We start from the raw sequence: 22444 nt of genomic DNA on the forward strand, positions 1-22444 counted from the left end.
GGAACAGTCAGGCAAGTTTTCTACCCGTTATACTGTTGTTGTGATGTATATATGTATATGCATTATATTGTGATAGATGCATGATGGTTATTAGCAAATCTTGCGATATATTGGAGCATGTTATATGGTATATATGCATGTCTGTTTCCTAATCTTGATATCTAATTGTTGATTCAATTGCTTATAAACTGCATAATACCTATGCTAGAGATAAGCAGTAGTTGCGTATACCCTTAGTATAGGGGACCCAAAGGTGAACATTTTCTAAACCGGGAGTCGATGTTCCCGAGTATATTATATATATATATATATATATATATATATATATATTTATATATATATAGTTATAGTTTTCAAAACTATTAATCGAATAATGTTTATTCGATAACTTTATTTTATTTAATGAATATTATTTTGAATATTCATTCGAGGACTTATGACTCCGCTTATTTTATTTAATGAATATTATTTTGAATATTCATTCGAGGACTTATGACTCCGCTTATTTATTAAATAATATTCTTTATTTTATTAAAGAATGATGTTTTGATAATCAAACTTATTTTCGATTATTCAAATAAAGATCGTACTTTCGTATAAGTATATCTTTGGTTATTTATCATTCATTTCAAGTATGAGTTTTAAAACTTCTACTTCAAATATTTCCATAAAGATTATCCTTATGGGAATATTATTTAAATAATAATATTCAGATATTTTCTAATATATCGGGACTGATTTATTTCATTAAATCAGCATTACTCCAAACATTCTTAAAAATGTTTTCGGGTCTTCAAAATGATTTTTAAAAGTTAGAGCGGATCCCAAAACTCATTTTATATTTAAGATCTTCCTTTCGAAGGGGATTTAATACTCGCTCAAAACCTGAGGGATCCGGCTCTGTGGTGTATTTTATATTCGCAACGAGGTTGCTGTTTTGAGAAAACATTTTTGATTACTTACCCAACATTCGGGAAGTAAGTCCATCTATTTGAGTCGGCATAAGCAACATGGGCTCAGTGGGCGTCCATGAAAGTGTAAGTGGCTCAGTGGGAGTCCATCAATGCGTAAGTGGCTGAGTGGCAGTCCAGCATAGGTCCAAATGCGGCCAGGGTGATGACCAGTGGGGAATTCGTCCATCTACTAGTAGAAAAGGTTACTTATTGGTATTTTTGCCTGATGAGCAAGATATCAGGTTTATGTCAAGGTTTTCTCCTTTCCAAATTCATTGGTTATTACAACTCTGTTTATAATTTTCATAACAGAGGTTTTCAAGGAGGTATGAAATGTATATATAGGTGTATATATATATCGGGACTTAATGAAGTATCTCGTAACTTCATTATTTATAATGATATTTTAAAGATTGAATCTATCCAAGTCTTTTCTTGTAGTCTCATCTATGTGATGAACTTTTGAAACTGATTATACCTTGAACGGTGGTAGTTCAAGTAGTATTCGGAAAAGATATAAGTATATTGGAGTATCTTGTAACTTCATCTTTTCAACTTATATCTGGTTAATGATTATCTTATGCATGACAAAGATTTTCAGAAAAACGTTGAGACAAGGTTAGATATATGAGATCACCTTGCAACGATATTTTTTTATATACAGTTATAAACTGGAACTCTGTGTATATTATACATGACAGAGGATTTCTAGATTTTGAAAAGTATATATACATATATACTAAATATTTTACGACTTGGTCGCTTTAAGAGATCAAATTTGGTTCATTTCTTTTTGACCAAGACTTTCATGAGTGCTATGAGAATGCTCATATATTGTAAATTATTATACATATTATTTTGGTGGGCTTGTTGCTCACCCTTGCTTTCTTCTTTCATCACACAACACCAGATAGACAAGATGAACAGGACCAAGCTCCCAATTCGCGAGCGGATAGGAAACGTTCCGCAGTTTCCTATAGGCGTTGATGTCGTTGTAGCTGAGGTAGGGACTACCAATAGGCTAGGCTTTCAACTTTTGATGTACCAGACTTATGTATCTTTATGAATTTTAATAATGGCAAAGAAATGTAAATTTATTCAGAAACCCTTTTAAGGTGTAATGGCATATAATTGTGGAATAAAATAACTCGTGTTATTTTTGGATATTCATCTCTGAGACTATAACTTGTGGTGTGTGTGTTTATTGTGGGGTCACAGTACGGAGTAATTGATTGTTTATTAAGATTGGGTGTTATTAAGGGAAATGGAACTCGTGACAACCCGGATCCCCGACCCCGGATTTGGGGGTGTTACAGGAGGGATCTAGCTCCTACCTCCACGGGAACCATGGCTTCATATACATAAGTTAGTAGAAATGGGGTTTCTCCTGTAGTCGATCTAGGAGTCGTATTGTAATACCAGAGGACCATGGGCATCTCTTCTGGCCAATCTCCTTTTTTCTCTTCCAACTTTGCTTTCAAGGTATGTTTTATAATTTTGTTTATAGCCTCCGTCTGACCATTACTTTGCAGATGATAAACTGCGGAAAAGTCCTTTTTGATTTCAAGTCCTCACAAAGCTTCCTTAACTCTTTACTATCAAACTGCTTCCAATTATCCGAGATAAGTTTGTAGGGGATACCGAACCTGCATACTATGGAATTGAAAAAAAATCCCTTATCTTCTTTGTCGTGATCGTGGCCAGTGGCATAGCCTCCGCCCATTTGGTAAAGTAGTCCACAGCTACCACGGTGTATTTCACGCCCCCTGACTTTGGGCAACTCTCCAATGAGGTCGATTCCCCACATGACAAAAGGCCAAGGACTTGCCAATAAGGTAATGGTAGATGTCGGGGCGTTGGAATAGTTGGTGAATCACTGGCAACGATCACAAGCCCGGACAAAATTGAAGGCATCATCTCTCATAGTTGGCCAGTAGTATCCTTGTCTGAGTACTTTTAATGCCAACGAACCACCCCCCGAGTGATTGCCACAAATCCCTTCGTGCACCTCTCTGAGGATGTAATTTCCCTCTTCCATATCCACATAACGTAACAGTGGCTGGTTAAATCCTCTCTTGTATAATATCCCGTCATATTCAACATACTTTGCAACCTGGTACCGAAGGCGTCGAGCCTGTAGTTTGTCTTCTGGTATAGCTCATATCCGAATATAGTTATGAATGGGGGTCATCCAGCTTTCTCGCGGGACATCTTCCGTCCAAAATACCTCTACCTCCGGAATACTCAGGATTTCCTGGATTCCCAAAGGGATTTGTCCAAGTTGGACACTGTCCATCTGTGACCCCATTTTGGCCAAAGCATCCGCATTACTATTTTCTTCTCGCGGAACGCTTTCTAGCCTGGCATTTTCAAATTTTTTTAATAGGCATTGTGCACATCTCATATATAACTCCGTCCGCGGTCCCCGGGCCTGGAAACCTCCGTTGACCTGGTTTACAACTAACTCAGGATCACTCCGAATTATCAGATTCACAGCCCCCACCTCCTGAGCTAATTTTAGACCGTTAATCAAAGCTTCATACTCAGCATCGTTGTTAGTGACAAAAAACTTGAAATGGATAGCACTCATCAAACGGTGCCCCTCCGGAGTGACCAAGACAATCCCAGCACCTGATCTATTGTTGTTCACGGCCCCATCGACATGTAATATCCACCAAGGGTGTGGGAGTTCCTCCCTCTTACCATCATGAAAATTTCCTTGCGAGGAAGGCTCCGCCAACACTATGGCCTTGTCATCAACTTCAGCATCAAACTCAAGTATGAAATCAGCCAACGATTGTCCCTTGATTTCCGTGCAAGGACAATACTCCAAATCAAAAAATCCTAACTCTACTGCCCATTTTAATATTCTCCCCGACGATTCGGGTTTGTGCAGAATATGTCGAAGCAGATAAGCGGTGCGAACTTCTATTCGGTGAGCCTAAAAATATGGTCTTAACTTTCGAGCCGCAAGAATAAGAGCGTACACTAGCTTTTTCATGTTGGTATACCTGGTTTCTGCATCCAACAATCTTTTTCTCACATAGTACACGGGCCACTGGTGGCTTGCTTCTTCCTTCACCAACACCGCGCTGAGGGAGTATTCAGATACCGCCAAGTAAAGAATTAATGTTTCTCCGTCTCCGGGATTGGCCAACATTGGAGGATTTCCCAACTTCTCTTTGATTTTCAGAAAAGCCTCTTCACACTCAGGAGTCCACAGAAAATCTTTCCCCTTCCTTTGATTGCCTTGAAAAATTCTTTGCACCTATCTGATGACTTTGAGACAAATCGATTTAGGGCCGCAATCCTTCTTGTCAGGCTCTGTACTTGTTTGACGCTGGTGGGAGATCTCATATCTAACAGAGCCTTGATTTTTGTCGGGTTAGCCTTGATTCCCCTGTGGTTGACCATGAATCCCAAGAATTTCCCTGATTCCACACCGAATACACACTTCTGCAGGTTTAGCTTCATCTTATACTTTCTCAGAATATGGAACATCTCAGCTAAGTCGGCGATGTGATCTTCCGCCTTTTTAGACTTTACGAGCATATCATCCACATATACTTCCATCGTCTTTCCAATCTGCTTCTTGAACATTTTGTTTACCAATCTTTGATAAGTGGCACCAGCATTGATCAGGCCAAATATCATTCCGATATAGCAATAGAGTCCCCTGTCAGTAATAAAAGAGGTGTGCTCCTGGTCGGGCTCATACATGAGAATTTGATTATACCCGCAGTATGCGTCCATGAAGCTGAGCAAGGCATGTCCTGTCATGGTGTCGACCAACTGATCGATTCTTGGCAATGGAAAACTATCCTTCGGACACACTTTATTTAGATCGGTGAAATCCACATATGTTCTCCATTTACCATTGGGTTTTTTTACCAACACCGGGTTTGCTAGCCATTTTGGGTAGAAGGATTCTCGAATTAGTCCGACGTCCAGGAGCCTTTCTACTTCCTCTGCTAAGGATATAGCTCTCTCTCCGCTTACGACCCTGCGTTTTTGCCGAACCCCTTTATGCTTGGGATCGATATTCAAACGGTGGCACATTACCTCTAGATCAATTCCTACCATATCAGAATGGTTCAATGCAAATACATCAAGGTTTGCCAAGAGAAATATCGAAAGACCCTCCTTCGACCTTGGTGCCAATTGAGATCCTATTCTTAAAACTTTACTTGGGTCTTTTTCATCGACAGGGATTTCAATTGTATCTTCTGCTGGCCCCATCTTCTCCGTTGGCATTGGTATCCGGGGATCTAGGTCGGGCGAATCATGGATTGTGTTGTCCTGTAGAGAAGGCGCGTCCCCTTTAGGAGGAGCGTCGACTTCATTAGAAGGCGCGCCCTACATAGTAGGGGCATCAACTTCCTTGATATGTTTCACGGGCAAGGGCGCTCCTTCAGGAAGAAGGGCATCTACCTCACGCTCATCCTGTTCGAGGCTTTGCAAGACGTCGAATCTCCCTTCTGACCGTTTACCATTGAAATCTGCTTGGACTACGGTGTTCGAGGCCTCCTCTTCTTCCATAATCTTAATTCTGATTGTGTCTTCCAAGAACAACGTTGCTGGGTACAGCCCGGAGAGACGCTCATTTTCTTGCTCGACATAATAATGGACTCGGATTTCCTCGATCGGTTGCTCAATGCTCTTTTCTTGATCATCGTCTAATGTATCTTCGGCGTGGGAGTCTTTTCTAAAGCCTCTCATAGCTTGCCTGTAGCACTCCCGGGAGTCATATTGAGAACCCTTTATACTCCCCACCCCATTTGGCGTTGGGAATTTGATGGTTAGGTGGTGGATTGAAGTAATAACCCTCATTTCCCGCAAAAAAGGTCGTCCCAGCAACACGTTGTGGGACGATTCCTGATTCAGGACCTTAAACTCAAGCATATTTGTTACCGATAACGGGCTTGCCCCCAAAGTACATGGCAGCCGAATCGATTCCATGACTCTAACTCCTGCGCCAGAAAAGCCATAGACCCACGAATCTTCCCCCGACATATCCCGATCAGGTAGTCCCATTTTCTTAAAGGTGTTGTAGTAGAGGATATTTATCGAGCTTCCATTATCCATGAAGGCCCTATGGACATTTTTGGTTCCGATCTGGATGGAAATAACCAGCAGATCATTGTGGGGATGATGTACCCATCGGGCATCTGCTTCTCTGAAGGTAATATCCATGGACTCACCCTTAAATCCATGGACTCACCCTTAAATACTTTGGGCGGTCGAGTTTCCACCCTATGAATGTCCGTGAGAGGCCTGAACCGAGCTTCCCTAGCGTATCTTGCCAGGGCTCGGTTACTGCATTCCATCCCGAGATCTCCCCCGTAGATTGTTCGGATGCTGCCATCCCTGATGAATTTATTTTCCTCCAGAGTATCATTGTTCAACCCGCGTGGGGCCCGCCTTTCTTCTTCCTTCGCTCTGTCATCCTTGTGCTTCCTTACTTCCTTGACTACCCATTCACCAAGGTATCCTTCTTTGATAAGCGCTTTGATCTCATCTTTTAAATGTCGACACTCATGCGTGTTATGTCCAGATGATTCATGGTATTCACAATACTTTTTCTTGTCTTTGCTTTGCCACGATGATAAAGCTTCAAGTTTTTTAAATAGCCCTTTGTTTTTGTTTACCTCGAAGATATGCTCGATAGATGCGACCAAAGGCGTGTACCGACTTGTTCTGTAATCATAGTTTGAGGGAGGACTCCATCCCCTCCTCGTGCTTGCGGTATTCACCCGGTCTGGGCTCCGACTGCCCCTTCTGTACCTTGGGCTAGAAGACCTATCTCTCTTCTTTACTTTATTTCTCTGACTTGCTTGCGAAGTCGGTTGTACCTCTGCCAGAGATTGTTTTATGGATTTAAACGATTTTGCCAATGCAAAGACAACCCTTAATCCTGCGATCAAAAAGCTTTTCAGGGCTTCGTCTGATGCCCCCCTCACGCTGGTAGATTCAGCGTTGAACCTTTTGAAGTACGATATCAATCTTTCATTTTCCCTTTGCCTAACATTGGCAAGAGTTGTGACAGAGGGCACATATCTTACCGCGGCTTGGAACTTGGTCAAGAACGGAGTTTTCATCTGATCCCAGGAAGTGATCACTCATGGCCCGAGCTTTTGAAACCACTGTTGGGCGCTTTCTCTAAAGGTTGCCGCCAAGAGACGGCATCAAGCCAAGTCCAGGACTTGGTACACATCCATCTCTATATTAAAATGACCCAGGAATTCCACAGGATCTGAGTTTCCATGAAAACGGAGATCGCTAGTAGTGTTGCGATACCCGGCCGACAACTGTGCCTCTCTTACCGCCACCGAGAATGGGGAAGGGATTGTTAGGTCACACACACACTATAGAGGGGGTGAATACAGTGTATAGTACAATCAAATCGAACTTTAAAAACTCAAGTAACAGAAAACAAACTTTATTGAAACAATAAATTTTGTTACAGTATGGAACTGTTCTCTCTCAGTGATGAACAAATATCACGAGAGCTGCTAGGGTTACAATAAATAATCTTCTCGATTATGATAATACTTATAGTTTAAACCCTATGTCTGTGTTTATATACTACACAGTTACAAGATAATCGCTAATTGATATGGAATATAATTCTGCTTCCTAAAATATATCAATCAGATATCTTTTCTTCCAAGTATTCTATTCTTCATAGAATTCCTTCTTCATGCATATCTCTTCTTATGTTTGTCTCGATCTTCTTTCCTTTAACCAGCTGCCTTCCTTATCTGAACGTCCTTCAGTACTTAAGTTATGATATCCATCTTCTGATAATTATCTCCTGATAATATAAGTACTGATATCCTTAAGTCCTCACTTCCAGTAAGTACTGATTTATCCTGTTTAAGTAAGATCTGAAAACTAAACATAAATCACATTAGCCATGACATTATTAAATATATCTAACAATCTCCCCCAACTTGTAAATTAGCATAATATACAAGTTTAAAAGATATTTGATGATGTCAAAAACATTAAGTACAAATGCATGAGAATTTGACTAGATAACTACAACTTACAGTCCTTAAAGCTTTACCAATCTTTAACTTCTGATAACAACTTCAGTCTGTATTCATATCAGAATTTAAGCAGTTGTAAATCTTGACTTGGCTTCATCGTCTGATCTCTCTAATGTCAGGAGTTGTTCTGAGATAGTTCTTCAACAAACATCTCTCAGCATATCTGAGTTCATCAACCATCCTCCTTTTAACATCTTTAAGTTCTGCAGTATCTTCACCAATTTGAAAGATTGCAGCCCTGAGATCATTAATTCTAGCTTTTCTTATGTCCTGATCCAGTCTGATCAAATATGCCTTATCAGACTCAAGATTGAATTCCACAGCCCTGTAACCCAGAAAGGTAGTTATAATCTTGGCAGTGTTGGGCTTCATCTCAACTATATCACCCTTGTGATCTCTGTACTTTGGAAGATATGTGCTGTCAGACTTAACAGAATAAAGCTTTTTCTGTTTATGAATTTGACTCTTCAAAAAGTTTGCAGCACTTTCTGTTATTCTGTCATTCACTTGAAGTAAGAATAATACATGCTCCAGTTCTTCAAAATACTTCAGTGGAATGGCATTTTCCCTTATATGAAAAACCCTACCATCTGTCATGAAGTACAACAAGAAGTGTTCTTTCAAGTAGGTATGGTAAACCATTTGTAGAGATTCCAGTTGATTCAATCTCTAAGGAGTTGCTCCAATACCTGGTTCACTTAAGGAAGTTGGATCATTGGTAGTGTTCTGTATTCTTCTTTCATCAGTACTTCCCAATCAAGTTTTATCTCTTGCTTCCTTTCCAGTAACCACTCTTGCTTCAAAACCACTTGTAGCAGTCTTCAAAGATTGAGTCTGTTTGGCTTTAATGAATCCTGGTAGGAGTGTTTTTGATTTATCAGAACTAACTATTTCTTGACTCTGAACAACTTCAGCCATGTCAGAGGTTGTCTTAAAAACTTTTCTTGAAGTCAGAGCAAGATCAGCATCTTCATCAGTAATTTCTTCATTCACAGGAGGCACATAAGCCTTAATAGGTTCACCAACTTTCTCTTTGCCCTTGGACCTTGGATCTATCTGTAGTTGTGATTTAGCCATGATTGCTTCAGGATTTGTCCTTTCTTTTATCACAATGCCTTTGAGTTTTGGAAGTTTCTTTTTACCAGAAGCTTCAGATTTAGATTTGACTTTTTCTTATTTAAGTCTGGCTTCTTCTTCCATCAGACTCTCCAAGTCCATTCCTGGATTTTCCGGAAGAAATAACTGTCTTGACATTTCTTCATCAAGATCTAAAAGTTCATCAGAACTTATCCTTTTACCAGTAGCAGAATTAATTCTTTTTCAAGCATCAGAACTTGTCCTGTGACTTGTGATTTCAGCTTTTCTTGATGAGTAACCTCTACCTTGACTATGACCTCCACCCATTCCAGAGTTTGCTTGGTCATCTTTTTCATCATCCTTCCCCTTTAGTGTCTTATCAGTTTTGCATTTGGACTTAATTACTTTCTCCCCCTTTTTGGCATCAGCAGGTAAGAGAAGAGAGACAAGCAATTCCACTGAAGCTTGGATTTCATCAAGTTGAGATTGCTGAGAAGCTTGATTGTTCAAAATTTCATCAATCTGAGATTGTTGTTTCTCTTGAGTCTTCTCAATATAAGCAACTCTGTCAAAGGTAGGTTGAAAGAATTTTTTCTTGTCAAGTTTCTGAACTTATTCTTGCTTGATTAATTCTTCCTGAATTTTATGTAACTCTGCATGAGTAGTGGAATGGAGACCTTGTATATGTTTAGTACTCAATGCAGTGACTCGAAGTGTATTTTGAAATCATCAGTAATTAACATCTCATCAGCTTTTGTCAAGTGCTCAGCAAGATTCTTTGCAGATGGAACACAGGTAACTGAGTTCCATTCCTTAGTCCACTCCTGTCCTGCAGGAGTTTCACTCCAAGGCACTGGTGCTTCTCTGGTAACAAACTTCTTAACTAGTTCAGATTTAAGAATAGTTTATTGAGGTGCATGTCCTGAAGGACCTGCTTCATCAGCATCTGCATGTGGAGTAGCATCACCAGTTTTATCAGCATTTGCAGCATCAGAACTTACAGAATCAGCATCTTCTGATAAAACAACAGTATGAGAAGCAATTGAGACTTCAACATCATCTTCTAAGTACTGATCTGGTTCCAAGTTCTGATCAACAGCCATATCCCGATGCTCACCTATATTCTGATCATCAACATCTAGATGCAGAGAAGGTGTAGTAGATAGTTCTGGAATTTGAATAGCATCAGTAATAGGTGTTGTTGATGGATTAATTGCTGTTGGAGCTTCTAAGTAAAGTACCTCAGGCACAACCAGGTTCTGAATATCAATTTCAGCACTTGTGCCTGGATCAACAGGAGATACAGTCTTATGAACAGGAGACACACATGGTGTGTTGGTCTTTTCTGTAGCAGCATCATGAGTTGGAGTCAATGGAGAAGCAGTGGCTTGAGCAGATTCTGGTTCTTGTGAGATCAGAGATTACTGATCTCCTTCCTTAGCTGTTGCTTCCTCATCATCTGAAACTGGCCTTTTAGCTCTCTGTTTCTTGTATCTATTTGAAGGTGGGGATTCTTTGGGAGTTTCAGTAGAAGTCATTTTTCTAAGCCTTTTGAGAAGCTTAGATCCCCCAATTCCAGAATCCTTCTGAGAAGGAACTTTCTCATCTTCTTTGTCAACAGGTTCTGATGTAGAAACCTATTCCTCACTATCAGACTCATCTCTCAGAACAATCCTCCTTCTCTTCTGAGGTGTATGAGGAACAACCTTTGTCCTCTTAGGCTTGGAAGATGAAGGCTTCACAGTAGGTGCTGAGGATGAAGGTTGAGCTGTCTGTGAAGTTGAGAAGTATGATTTGAGATATGTTCTGATGGATGGTTGAGGTATAGATGGATGAGTGGTATGTTCTGATGGTTGCTGTGGTGTTTGGGTGGTAGTGGTTGGTTGGACATCAGGATAAACAGATCTATAGGTTTGAGGATCAGCATTTACCAAGATCTGTTTTACAGACTGAGGAATCTGTAAAGGTCTAACCACCTTTTTCTTAGTGTCAGCATTTACCAGGTCATTAAAGGCTCATTTTGCAATTTTGAATGGTGGAGTTAAGGTACTGGCTAGTTGAGGGGAATTAATACAGCAAAAGTTATATATAAGCTGACATAATCTAGCAAAATAAACTATATTTCTATCTTCTGTCATCCTATCCCCTATGAAACCTATCACAGCACTTGCAAAATCAAAATAAGTTTGGTTAATGATAGCATACCCGGTGTGCTGACTCATTATAGGAATGACATCAAAGTTGGAACACTTATTCCCAAAAGCTTTAGTGATGCAGTCGAAGAAGAAGCTCCATTCCTTTCTGATATGAGCCCGTTTCAACTGCCCAAGCTTAGCCAAACTCTGCTCATACCCCAAACTGGCCATTAACTCTTGAAGAGCTGATTCCTCCAGGGTTGAAAAAGTACATCCTTCTGGTAAATGTAGGGCCTTGTGAATTGTACCAGGAGTTACCACATATGTAGAATCATCCACTTCAAAAATAATACTGGGAGTACCATTTGTACCATCATTATCAAAGTGCCCAGTCTGCCAAAACGTCAGAACTTATTGGCTTGAAAAGACTGAAGGCTGGGTCAATGCATACCCAATTTCACTGTGTGCAAGAAGATCTTGCACAAAATGCAACTCAGACGGAGCTTCAGCATGATCGAGAATTGCAGCATAGTTATTTGGAATGAACTTAGCTCCATCAATGATCAAATCCTTAGGTTCCATGAGAAAAATCGAAAATTAAGAGTTGCCTGTTAGGTGTTTGAGAAAATGTCTGTATGAAAAATCAACGTCAGGGGATGAAAGAGAGTAAAAGCAAAGAAAGAGAGATAAAGTGTAAAAGTAAATAAAAGTTTGGAAAATCTTCTCTCTGTCTTACTTATACTTGGAAAAAAAATATAACCGTTGGACACCTGTCAGACATGCAGTAATAATGAATAGTTAATGGGCATGGGAAAACAGTATGTTAGATATATTTGATAATGTCATGGCTAATATGTTTTATGTTTAGATTTCAGATCTTATTTGAACAGAACAAATCAGTACTTAACTGATCAGTACTTATACTGGAAGTCAGAACTTAAGGGATATCAGTACTTATGTTATCAGGAGACAGATATCAGAACTTAAGTGCTGAAGGATGATCAGATAAGGACAGTAGCTGATTATAGTTAAGAAGATCAAGATAAACATAAGAAGAGATATGCATGAAGAAGGAATTCCGTGAAGAATGGAATACTTGGAATAGAAGATATCTGATTGATATATTTTAGGAAGCAGAATTATATTCTATATCAATTAGCGAATATCTTGTAACTGTGTAGTATATAAACACAGAAATAGAGTTTACACTATATGTGTTATCATTATCGAGAATATTATTTAATATAACTCTAGCAGCTCTCGTGATATTTTGTTCATCACTGAGAGATAACAGTTCCAGATTGTAACAGAGTTTATTGTTTAAATAAAGTTTGTTTTCTGTTACATAAGTTCTTGAAGTTTGATTTGATTGTGATAAACACTGTATTCACCCCCTCTACAGTGAAAGTGTGACCTAACAAGTGGTATCAGAGCTATCTGTTAACACACATACAGTTAAAGATCCAAACACAGTCATGTCTGACACAGAAACACCAACTAAGCCTACCAAAACTGAGGAATCATCAAAGACATCAATTCAGAGTCGATATGAGACTATCAGAGTTCCCATATTGAGACCATCTGAATATCCCATATGGAAGGTAAGGATGACCATGTTTCTGGAAGCAACAGATCCAGAATACCTTGATAGAATCAGGGAAGGGCCTCACAAACCTACCAAGCTCGCTGTTGTAGTTCCAGGTGAAGCAGCAATGACCGTACCAAAGGAAAAGAATGACTACACTGCTGAAGATATAGCATCTATTGCTAAGGATGCCAAGGTACGTCACTTATTGCATAGTGCCATTGATAATGTAATGTCAAACAGGGTAATCAACTGCAAGACTGCTAAGGAGATATGGGATGCACTGGAGACAAGGTGTCAAGGAACTGAAACAGTTAAGAAGAACAGGAAGACAATACTCACTCAAGAGTATGAACACTTTGACTCTAGGTCTAATGAGTCATTGACTGATGTGTATGAAAGATTTGTCAAACTCTTGAATGACTTGTCATTGGTTAATAAGGAGTATGATCTTGAAGATACAAACCTCAAATTCCTGTTAGCTCTTCCTGAATGTTGGGATTTGAAGGCAACAACAATAAGAGACAACTACAATCTTGATGAAACAACTCTTGATGAAATCTATGGAATGCTCAAGACTCATGAACTTGAGATGGAACAAAGAAGCAAGAGAAAAGGAGGAAAGTCAAGGACAGTTGCTCTCAAGGTTGAAGAGGAATCCCTCAAACCACCTTCCTCAAAGAAAGATAAGGGTAAAGCTCTTATTATAAAATCTGATACTGAGTCATCAAGTTCTGAGAGTGATGATGACTCAGATTCTGAAAGCTTGCCTGAAACTGATGCTGATGAGGAGATGATGAAGCTGTGTGCTCTTATGGTGAAAGGAATCACAAAAATTGCATACAGGAAGTTCAGGAAGGGAAAGAAGTTTTCCAGGAAAGGCATAAGTTCTGATAAGAAGAATTTCAGAAGATCTGAAGGAAAAGGAGGAAAGTCTGACAGAGGAGATTATGCCAATGTTAAATGTTATAATTGTGGTGAGAAAGGCCACATATCTCCTGAGTGCAAGAAGATCAAGAATGACAAAGGCAAAGCTCTTGTCACAAAGCAGAAAAGCTGGACAGACACCTCAGACTCTGAAAGTGAGGAGAACTATGCATTGATGGCAAATGCTGAAAAATCAAGTTCTGAGAGCAGTTCTGAAACTGCTGAAACAAAGGTACCTCAGACTACTTATGCTTTTCATACTGATGATATTAATGAGTTGAGAAGATATCTTAAAACCATGTTTGTTAGTTATAGAGATCAAACTTTAACATGTGAAAGATTAACTTCTGAAAATCTTGCTTTTAAGAAAAGAAACAATTTCTTAGAAAAAGAGTTAGTCATGTTTCATCAAACTCAGAAGGATAGAGATGATGCTTTTTATGTTAGGGATGAAGTGCTAAAAATGAATGAATCTCTAAAAACTGAGTTAGAAAAGGAGAGAGAGATTATCAGAACTTGGACTAACTCTGGCAAAGCAACTCAAAATTTGCTGAGCAGTGGAAACTGGAAAGAGGGCTTAGGTTATGAAGAAAATAATGAAAAAGGAACTGAAGAAATTAAGCCTGTTGATAAGCAAAAGTCGAAGTTAAAACCTGTTAAGTTTGTAACTGAAAAATCCGAAACTGAGAAATCAGAAGTTAAAAAGGAATTAACTTCTGACAAACTAAAACAGGAAAAGACAACTGAAGTTAACATAGGCTTAATGACAAAGAAGCAGCTTAAGCATAAGCTGAAAGATGTTAAGAATGCAAACAAGGTAAAATCACCTAGGAAAAACAGGAATGGAAAGGAAGGTGTGAATAAAAGCAATAACTATAAATCTATTCCTGATGCTCCTAGGAAAGCATGTTATAACTGTGGAAGTTCTAACCATCTGGCTTCTTTTTGCAGGAAGAATAAGAATATTAACTCCTTATCTACAAAGTCAGGAGTTAAGAGTCAGTCTGTTAGATACAAACCACAAAATCCTTGTTTTCATTGTGGTAGTTTATGGCATTCCATTTATACTTGTAAGGAATATCATAGTTTGTACTATGATTATTATCAAATAAAACCTTCTTTAAAGAAAGTTTCTGTTGTTCCTTCTAGTATAAGTTCTGATAAGAAAACTGTTAACATAAAATCTGATGTTAAATCCGCTGCAAATGTTAACAAACCTAAAAAGGCCAAAGGATCCAAGCAAGTCTGGGTCCTTAAAACTAATAATTAGTGGTCTTTTTGATTGCAGGGCAACAGGAAAAATATTTTAGTTCTGGACAGTGGATGTTCAGGACACATGACTGGAAATAAGGCCCTGCTATCAGACTTTGTGGAGAAAGCTGGCCCAAGTGTTTCTTATGGAGATGGCAACATTGGAAAAACTTTGGGATATGGCAATATCAATCTTGGGAATGTCATCATTAAAGATGTAGCTCTAGTCTCAGGACTTAAACACAACTTACTGAGTATAAGTCAAATCTGTGACAGAGGTTATCATGTTGATTTCTTTGCAGAACATTGTGAAATAGTTAGTAAATCTAAAGGAAAAATTGTTCTGAAGGGATTCAGGCGTGGTAACATTTATGAAGCTAAGCTTTCAACAAGTTCTGATGGTTCTGCAATCTGTTTAGTGAGTAGAGCCTCAACTGAAGAAAGCTGGAATTGGCACAAGAAACTCTCTCATTTAAACTTCAACAAGATAAATGAACTGATCAAGAAAGATCTTGTGAGAGGACTGCCAAAATCAGTGTTTGTTCCTGATGGTCTTTGTGACTCATGTCAGAAGGCTAAACAAAGAAAATCTTCGTTCAAGAGCAAAACTGAATCATCAATTCTTGAGCCTTATTATCTACTTCATGTTGATCTATTTGGTCCAGTGAATGTCATGTCTATTGCAAAGAAGAAATATGCGTTGGTCATAGTAGATGAATTCACCAGATACACATGGGTGTATTTCTTGCACACAAAAAGTGAAACTGCATCTATTCTGATTGATCATGTCAAACATCTGGATAAATTGATCAAAGATTCTGTGAAAATTTTGAGGAGTGATAATGGCACTGAATTCAAGAATTTGATAATGGAAGAGTTCTGCAAAAATCATGGAATAAAGCAAGAATTTTCTGCTCCTGGAACTCCACAGCAAAATGGAGTTGTTGAAAGGAAGAATAGAACTCTAATTGAAGCTGCACGAACAATGCTTGAAGAAGCAAAGCTTCCAACCTATTTCTGGGCTGAAGCTGTGCAGACTGCTTGTTTTACTCAAAATGCAACACTCATTAACAAGCATGGAAAAACACCATATGAGATGGTGAAGAACAAGAAGCCAAATCTCAAATACTTTCATGTATTTGGATGTAAATGTTTTGTTCTCAAGACTCATCCTGAACAGCTATCCAAGTTTGATCTAAAAGCTGATGAGGGAATCTTTGTAGGATATCCACTTTCTACAAAAGCCTTCAGAGTCTATAATTTGAGAACAAAAGTGGTCATGGAATCTATCAATGTCTCTTTTGATGACAAGAAGATCACTGGACTTGAAGATTGCATTGATCATGATAAGCTGAGATTTGAAAATGAAGATTCATATTCTGATATCTCAAGTCCTGACAGTCTAAGTCCTGATATTGTAAACTCTGATGGGTTAAACTCTGATGTTATTGAAACTGTGGTGACTACGTCAAAGGAAGATGCACCAATGCAGGGGGAGCATACTCAAGATATTATCACATCTCAAGAAGCATCAGAACATACATCTGGCTCTTCAAATTCTGATTCGTCAAGTTCTGATAAGCCAAGTACTGACAGTACTGAAAATCTAAATACTGAAGGATCCAACTCAGAGAGCATAGTTTCAGGGGGAGCATCAGAAAATGAAACCGAAGACAGCATGAATCATGGGGGAGCATCCAGTTCTAGAGAAAATCTTCCATCTGCAAGGAAGTGGACAAAATCACATACACCTGATTTAATAATTGGAAATCCTGAGGCAGGTGTCAGAACTAGAACAGGTACTTCGAATGAATGTCTTTACAATTCTTTTCTCTCTCAGTCTGAGCCAAAGAAAGTGGAAGAAGCTCTTCAAGATGCTGATTGGGTGCAAGCAATGCAGGAAGAGTTGAATGAATTTGAAAGAAACAAAGTCTGGACCTTAGTGCCAAGACCCAAGAATAGATCGGTTGTTGGTACAAAGTGGGTATTCAGAAACAAAACTGACAGTGATGGCATAATTGTAAGGAACAAGGCAAGGCTGGTTGCAAAAGGATATTCTCAACAGGAGGGAATTGACTATGATGAAACATTTGCTCCAGTTGCTAGGTTAGAAGCCATAAGGATATTCATGGCTTATGCTGCTCACAAAAAGTTTACTGTCTTTCAAATGGATGTGAAAAGTGCTTTTCTCAATGGAGAATTGGAAGAGGAAGTATATGTTGAACAACCTCCAGGCTTTGTAGATTCCAAACATCCAGATTATGTCTACAGGCTTGATAAAGCACTTTATGGACTTAAGCAAGCTCCAAGAGCATGGTATGAGACTTTAGCTCAGTTTCTTCTGGAAAGTGGATTCAACAGAGGAACTATTGACAAAACATTGTTCTATCTCAATCATGGCAAGGACTTACTTCTGATCCAGATTTATGTTGATGATATTATTTTTGGGTCTCCAAATGACAAACTTTGCAAAAAGTTTGCCAACCTAATGCAGTCAAGATATCAGATGAGTATGATGGGAGAACTTAGTTATTTTCTGGGCCTTCAAGTCAAGCAGACTGCAGAAGGAACTTTTATTTGTCAATCTAAGTATACCAGAAACTTGCTGAAGAAATTTGGAATGCAAGACTGTTCAAGTGCATCCACTCCCATGGCCACTGCAACAAAACTGGATAAGGATACTGGTAATTCAGTAGATATTACTGATTACAGAGGTATGATTGGCTCACTTCTCTATCTAACTGCTAGTAGACCAGATATCATGTTTGCTACCTGTCTTTGTGCAAGATTTCAAGCAGATCCAAGAGAACCTCACTTAACAGCTGTAAAAAGAATCTTTAAGTATCTTAAAGGAACAGCTGATCTAGGATTATGGTATCCTAGAGAATCAGATTTTAAATTAATAGGTTACTCAGATGCAGATTTTGCAGGTTGCAAAATTGACAGGAAAAGCACAAGTGGAAGCTGCCAATTTCTTGGAGGCAGGTTGGTTTCTTGGTATAGCAAGAAACAAAAGTCAATTTCCACATCAACTGCAGAAGCAGAGTATATTGCTGCAGGAAGCTGCTGTGCACAGATTCTCTGGATGAAGAATCAGTTACTGGATTATGGGTTAACATATTTCAAAATCCCTATTTACTGTGATAATCAAAGTGCTATTGCTATGACAGGTAATCCAGTTCAACACTCTATGACAAAGCACATCAGCATCAGGTACCATTTCATCAGGGAACATGTGGATGAAGGTACAGTGGAATTGCATTTTGTTCCCACAGATCAACAAGTAGCAGATATCTTCACAAAACCACTGTGTGAAGCTACCTTTTCAAAATTGGTAAATGAACTTGGAATGATTTCAGGTTCTTTCTCTAAATCTGCTTAAACTTGTTCTATGTTATCAGACTTTATGATCAGTATTTACAGAATTAATCTCTTTGTATATTCTGTGCATTAATTGATAAATGTCTTTAAGTACTGACTGTTGTCTGATATATGTTTCTAAACTCTGATAAGTGATATGTCTGTTTTAGTAACTATTTCATCCCATGAGGATAACTGTGCTAGATACTGACCTACTAGTCTTCAATAAACAAATGATCCCATGAAAGAAGTAATTATTTCTGTGGAAATTTTATGACACAAGCAAATTCTGATAAATGAGCTTAGTTAAGTTTACTTTGTATCTCTTATTACTAAGTCACAAATTAGAATAATGCTACTCATCTGTTTAAGTTCTGATTCTAGTAAAACTGCTGAATGTACTAAGTGCTGATAAACCTCACTTATCAAAAGAAAAAGAAAAAGAATCAAAGAATAATATCAGGTACTCCTTTGAGATCTAGAGTAAAAATGTGAATGGGACGACCCAAGTGCATTGCTGGTATTAAGTAAATATGCATTAGAAAAGCAAAATATTTTTCTTGGTGACTTTTCACACTCTATGATTACTGGAGAAATACTCTGATAATAGCATAAATTCTAATAAACAGTCGTGACTCACTTACACTGAGAAGCCTCTGTACAATAGAATTTCAAAAGATGCATAAAATTAGCACAAAAACAGTAGAGGTGGACTCATGCATGAACTCATTTATCAGTAGGTTTCAGGATAATGACAGCTCTTTAGCAAAATTTTAATTATGACTTATTTCTAAGATGTACTGAAGTAGATTAGACTTTACTCTTTGTCTGTTATTTAGCTTAATGCACACACACATCACTCCATATGAATGATGAAATTTCTGTGGTGGTCTATGTTATTTTAGATAAACAGTCATTGTGTCACTTCTGCACAAATTCTGAGGACAAGTTCTAGTTACACGTTCTGATGATTAAGTTCTGACGTTCATAACTAAGAACTTGTATGAGTATTTACTAAGATAGATATTCCTTGTTCGAGTTAAGACATTATGTTCTGATGACTGTTAAGTTTTGGTATAGGTCTAAGTTCTGATTTTTCAGTCTAACCCTTTACTTGACTTATCTATGAGTAAAATTTGGTAACAGTCTCAGATTAATTTCGAAATGTTGAAGTGGAAGATTAATAGTCTATGGTTAAAACATAATGGCACTCGTCCTTGAACAGTTCACTCTTGTTACATGTGCACATTCTTTTTCCAATGACTGTTATTCTTTTTCAAAGTCTAGGGAGACGAGGTAGAATTAATTCTACCTGTCTGCATTCAATATCTTTGTGTCTCTTGACATTCTCTTGCCTATATATACAACCACTTCACATCAGTCTTTCCATCACATTCTTCTCACACACTTATCCTCCTTCTTCTGTCAAAAACAAAATGGTTCGATTCAACATGTTTTTGAACTCACAAACCTTCACAATGGAACTCAGTTGTGCTGAGTGGCGGCAGGAGTGGCATATAACAGCCATTCCTGAGGAGATCTGGGACTCTGTCCCACAGGAGGTGCTGGCTCACCTTCTATTCTTCGAGATGGATTATCATCGCCATCTGGAGCGCCTGGAGGAGGAACGGCGGGAAGCTATCCGTCAGCAAGAGCGAATCATTCGACTCGCTATCTTGTTTGTCGAAGATAGGAAGAGGAGGATGACTTAATCTCGTCTTCTTCCTGTTCTTCTTCATCTTCAGCTTTGTCAGGCTTCTTAGCTAGGACTAAAACTGTTGATGTTAGGATTAGAAGCTTAGGGAAAATCTTGTATTGATGTAATTTCTATTTCATATATGTATTGACTTGATATATTAATGAAAACTGTCTTTACTTCAAGATTTTGTCTCTGAGTTATTTTATCTTGTGTTGATAAATCCTGATTGATATTCTGATGACCATTTAAATTTTGTTTTTATTTAAGTTCTGATTCTCCGTCAGCACTTATTCATAGAAATTATCTCGGTCATTTTTAACATGATTCATTTTCAGAATATTAATGTTGCAGTGAAAAACAATCCAATCAGTGATAACGGGTTAAAATTTGAATTGTTTCCCTTGATAAAAGGAACAGTTTTTTTTTCCTTGAAACTCGGCAAATGGGTAAGGCATGATTACTGTTTTCTCGAGCCCAGTAACTATCCGTTATTACTGCATGTCTGACAGGTGTCCAACGGTAACATTTTTTTTTGTATAAGTACAGCAGAGAGAAGATTTCTTTAATCTTTTTAATTTCTTCATCTTCTTTCTCTCTTCTTACTTTTACTCTCTTTCACTTTACTATTTCCTTGATGGAGCAAAGTTTGTTCCAAACAACTATGCTGCAATTCTTGATCATGCTGAAGCTCCATCTGAATTGCATTTTGTGCAAGATCTTCTTGCACATAGTGAGGTTGGGTACGCCTTAACTCAGCCTGAATTCTTTTCAAGTCAACAAGTTCTGAGGTTCTGGAGGACTGGCGTTTTTGATGATGGTGGTAACCGTGGAACTCCCAGTATTATTTTCCAAGTGGGTGATTCATCTTTTATAGTCACTCCTGGTACAGTACGCAGGGCTTTACATCTTCCAGAGAATTGTACTTTCTCAGTTCCAGAGGACTCAGCCCTTCGGGAGTTAATGGCTGAATTGGGATATGAAAAGAGTCTGACGAAACTTGGACAATTGAAACGGGCTAATATCAGAAGAGAATGGAGTTTCTTCTTCGATTGCATCACCAAGGCCTTTGGCAACAAGTGTTCAAATTTTGATGCCATCCCAATTCTAAGTCAGCACATCGGGTATGCTATTATCCATCAAACACATTTTGATTTTGCAACTGGAATAATTGGTTTTATTGGGGATAGGATGACAGAGGATCGAGATGTTGTTTATTTTGCTAGATTCTGTCAACTTATTTATACGTATTGTACTGCTGAACCCCAGTTAGTCAGCACTCAAACCCCACCTTTTAAGGTTGCAAAAAGGTACTTTAACGACCTGATAAATGCTGACACAAAGAAATCAATGGTGAGACAATTACAGATTCCTCAGTCTGTGAAACAGATTCTGGTAAATGCTGATCCAGCTACTTACAAATCTGTTTACTCAAATGTTCAACCAACTCACCATAACCAAAATCCATCAACTTCAGTCCCTACCTCTCATTCTACTCAACCTACCCTCAGAACTTATCTCAAATCCTATCTCTCCACTTCACAGAATGCTCAACCTTCTTCTTCAGCACCTACTGTGAAGCCTACATCCTCTAAGCCAAAGAGAACAAAGACTGTTCCTCAAACATCTCAGAAGAAGCGGAGGATTACTTTGAGAGATGAATCAGATTCTGAGGATCAGATTCCATCTTCAGAACCTATGATTTATGAAGCTGAGAAGGCAACTTCTCAGAAGGATTCTGCGATTGGGGGTTCTAGGCTTCTCAAGAGGCTTAGACGTATGACGGTTCCTGCAACTCCCAAGGAATCCACATCAACAAGGAAGTACAAGAAACAGAGGGCACAGAGGCCAGTTTCAGATGATGAGGAGGAAGCAGCTAAGGAAGGGGATCAGGAATCTCTGATCTCACAAGACAAGGAATTTGCTCCAGTCACTGCTTCTCCGTCAACTCAATCTCAGGAACCTGTATCTGACAAGGCTAATTCACCTTCTATATCTCTTGTTGATCCAGGCACAAGTGCTGAAATTGATATTCAGAACTTGGTTGTGCCTGAAATACTTTTGTTAGAAGCTCCAACAACAAATAATCCTTCCACAACACCTGTTACTGATGCTGTTCAAACTCCTGAGTTATCACTATCACCTTCTCTGCATCAAGATGATGATCAGATTTTAGGTGAGCATCAGGATATGGCTGTTGATCAGAACTTAGTATCCGATCAGCAATTCGAGGATGTTGAAGCCTCCATTGCTACTCACACAGTTGTCTTATCAGAAGATACTGATTCTTTAAGTTCTGATGCTGCAAATGTTGGAGATACTGGTGAAGTTGCTACAACTGTAGATGCTGATGCAGCAGGTCCTTCAGGACATACTCCTCCATTGACTCTTCCTAAGTCTGAACTGCT

At 38.6% G+C, this 22444-nt stretch overlaps 1 protein-coding gene across 1 annotated transcript; it reads right to left on the reverse strand.

The window, feature by feature from the left end:
* Positions 1-2826: 2826 nt before the first annotated feature.
* Positions 2827-4607, reverse strand: LOC141686285 (uncharacterized). The gene is made up of 4 exons (XM_074491329.1): positions 4203-4607; positions 3965-4045; positions 3181-3894; positions 2827-3087 (listed from the first exon to the last, which is right to left on the reverse strand). Exons 1-4 carry the CDS (start codon positions 4605-4607, stop codon positions 2827-2829), a joined length of 1461 nt encoding a protein of 486 aa, XP_074347430.1.
* Positions 4608-22444: the final 17837 nt, after the last annotated feature.

This window comes from Apium graveolens, chromosome 9 (assembly GCF_009905375.1).
Source record: "Apium graveolens cultivar Ventura chromosome 9, ASM990537v1, whole genome shotgun sequence".
NCBI classification, from domain to species: domain Eukaryota; kingdom Viridiplantae; phylum Streptophyta; class Magnoliopsida; order Apiales; family Apiaceae; genus Apium; species Apium graveolens.

What these genes read in the sequence shown, in the direction of transcription:
- LOC141686285 (XM_074491329.1), bottom strand. Translation starts at nt 4,607, where the DNA reads ATGATATTTGGCCTGATCAATGCTGGTGCCACTTATCAAAGATTGGTA. An exon ending in GGTGCAAAGAATTTTTCAAG is followed by an intron (nt 4,046 to 4,202) that starts GCAATCAAAGGA and finishes ATACTCCCTCAG; the next exon opens with CGCGGTGTTGGTGAAGGAAG. An exon ending in TGAGTATTCCGGAGGTAGAG is followed by an intron (nt 3,088 to 3,180) that starts GTATTTTGGACG and finishes GACAAACTACAG; the next exon opens with GCTCGACGCCTTCGGTACCA.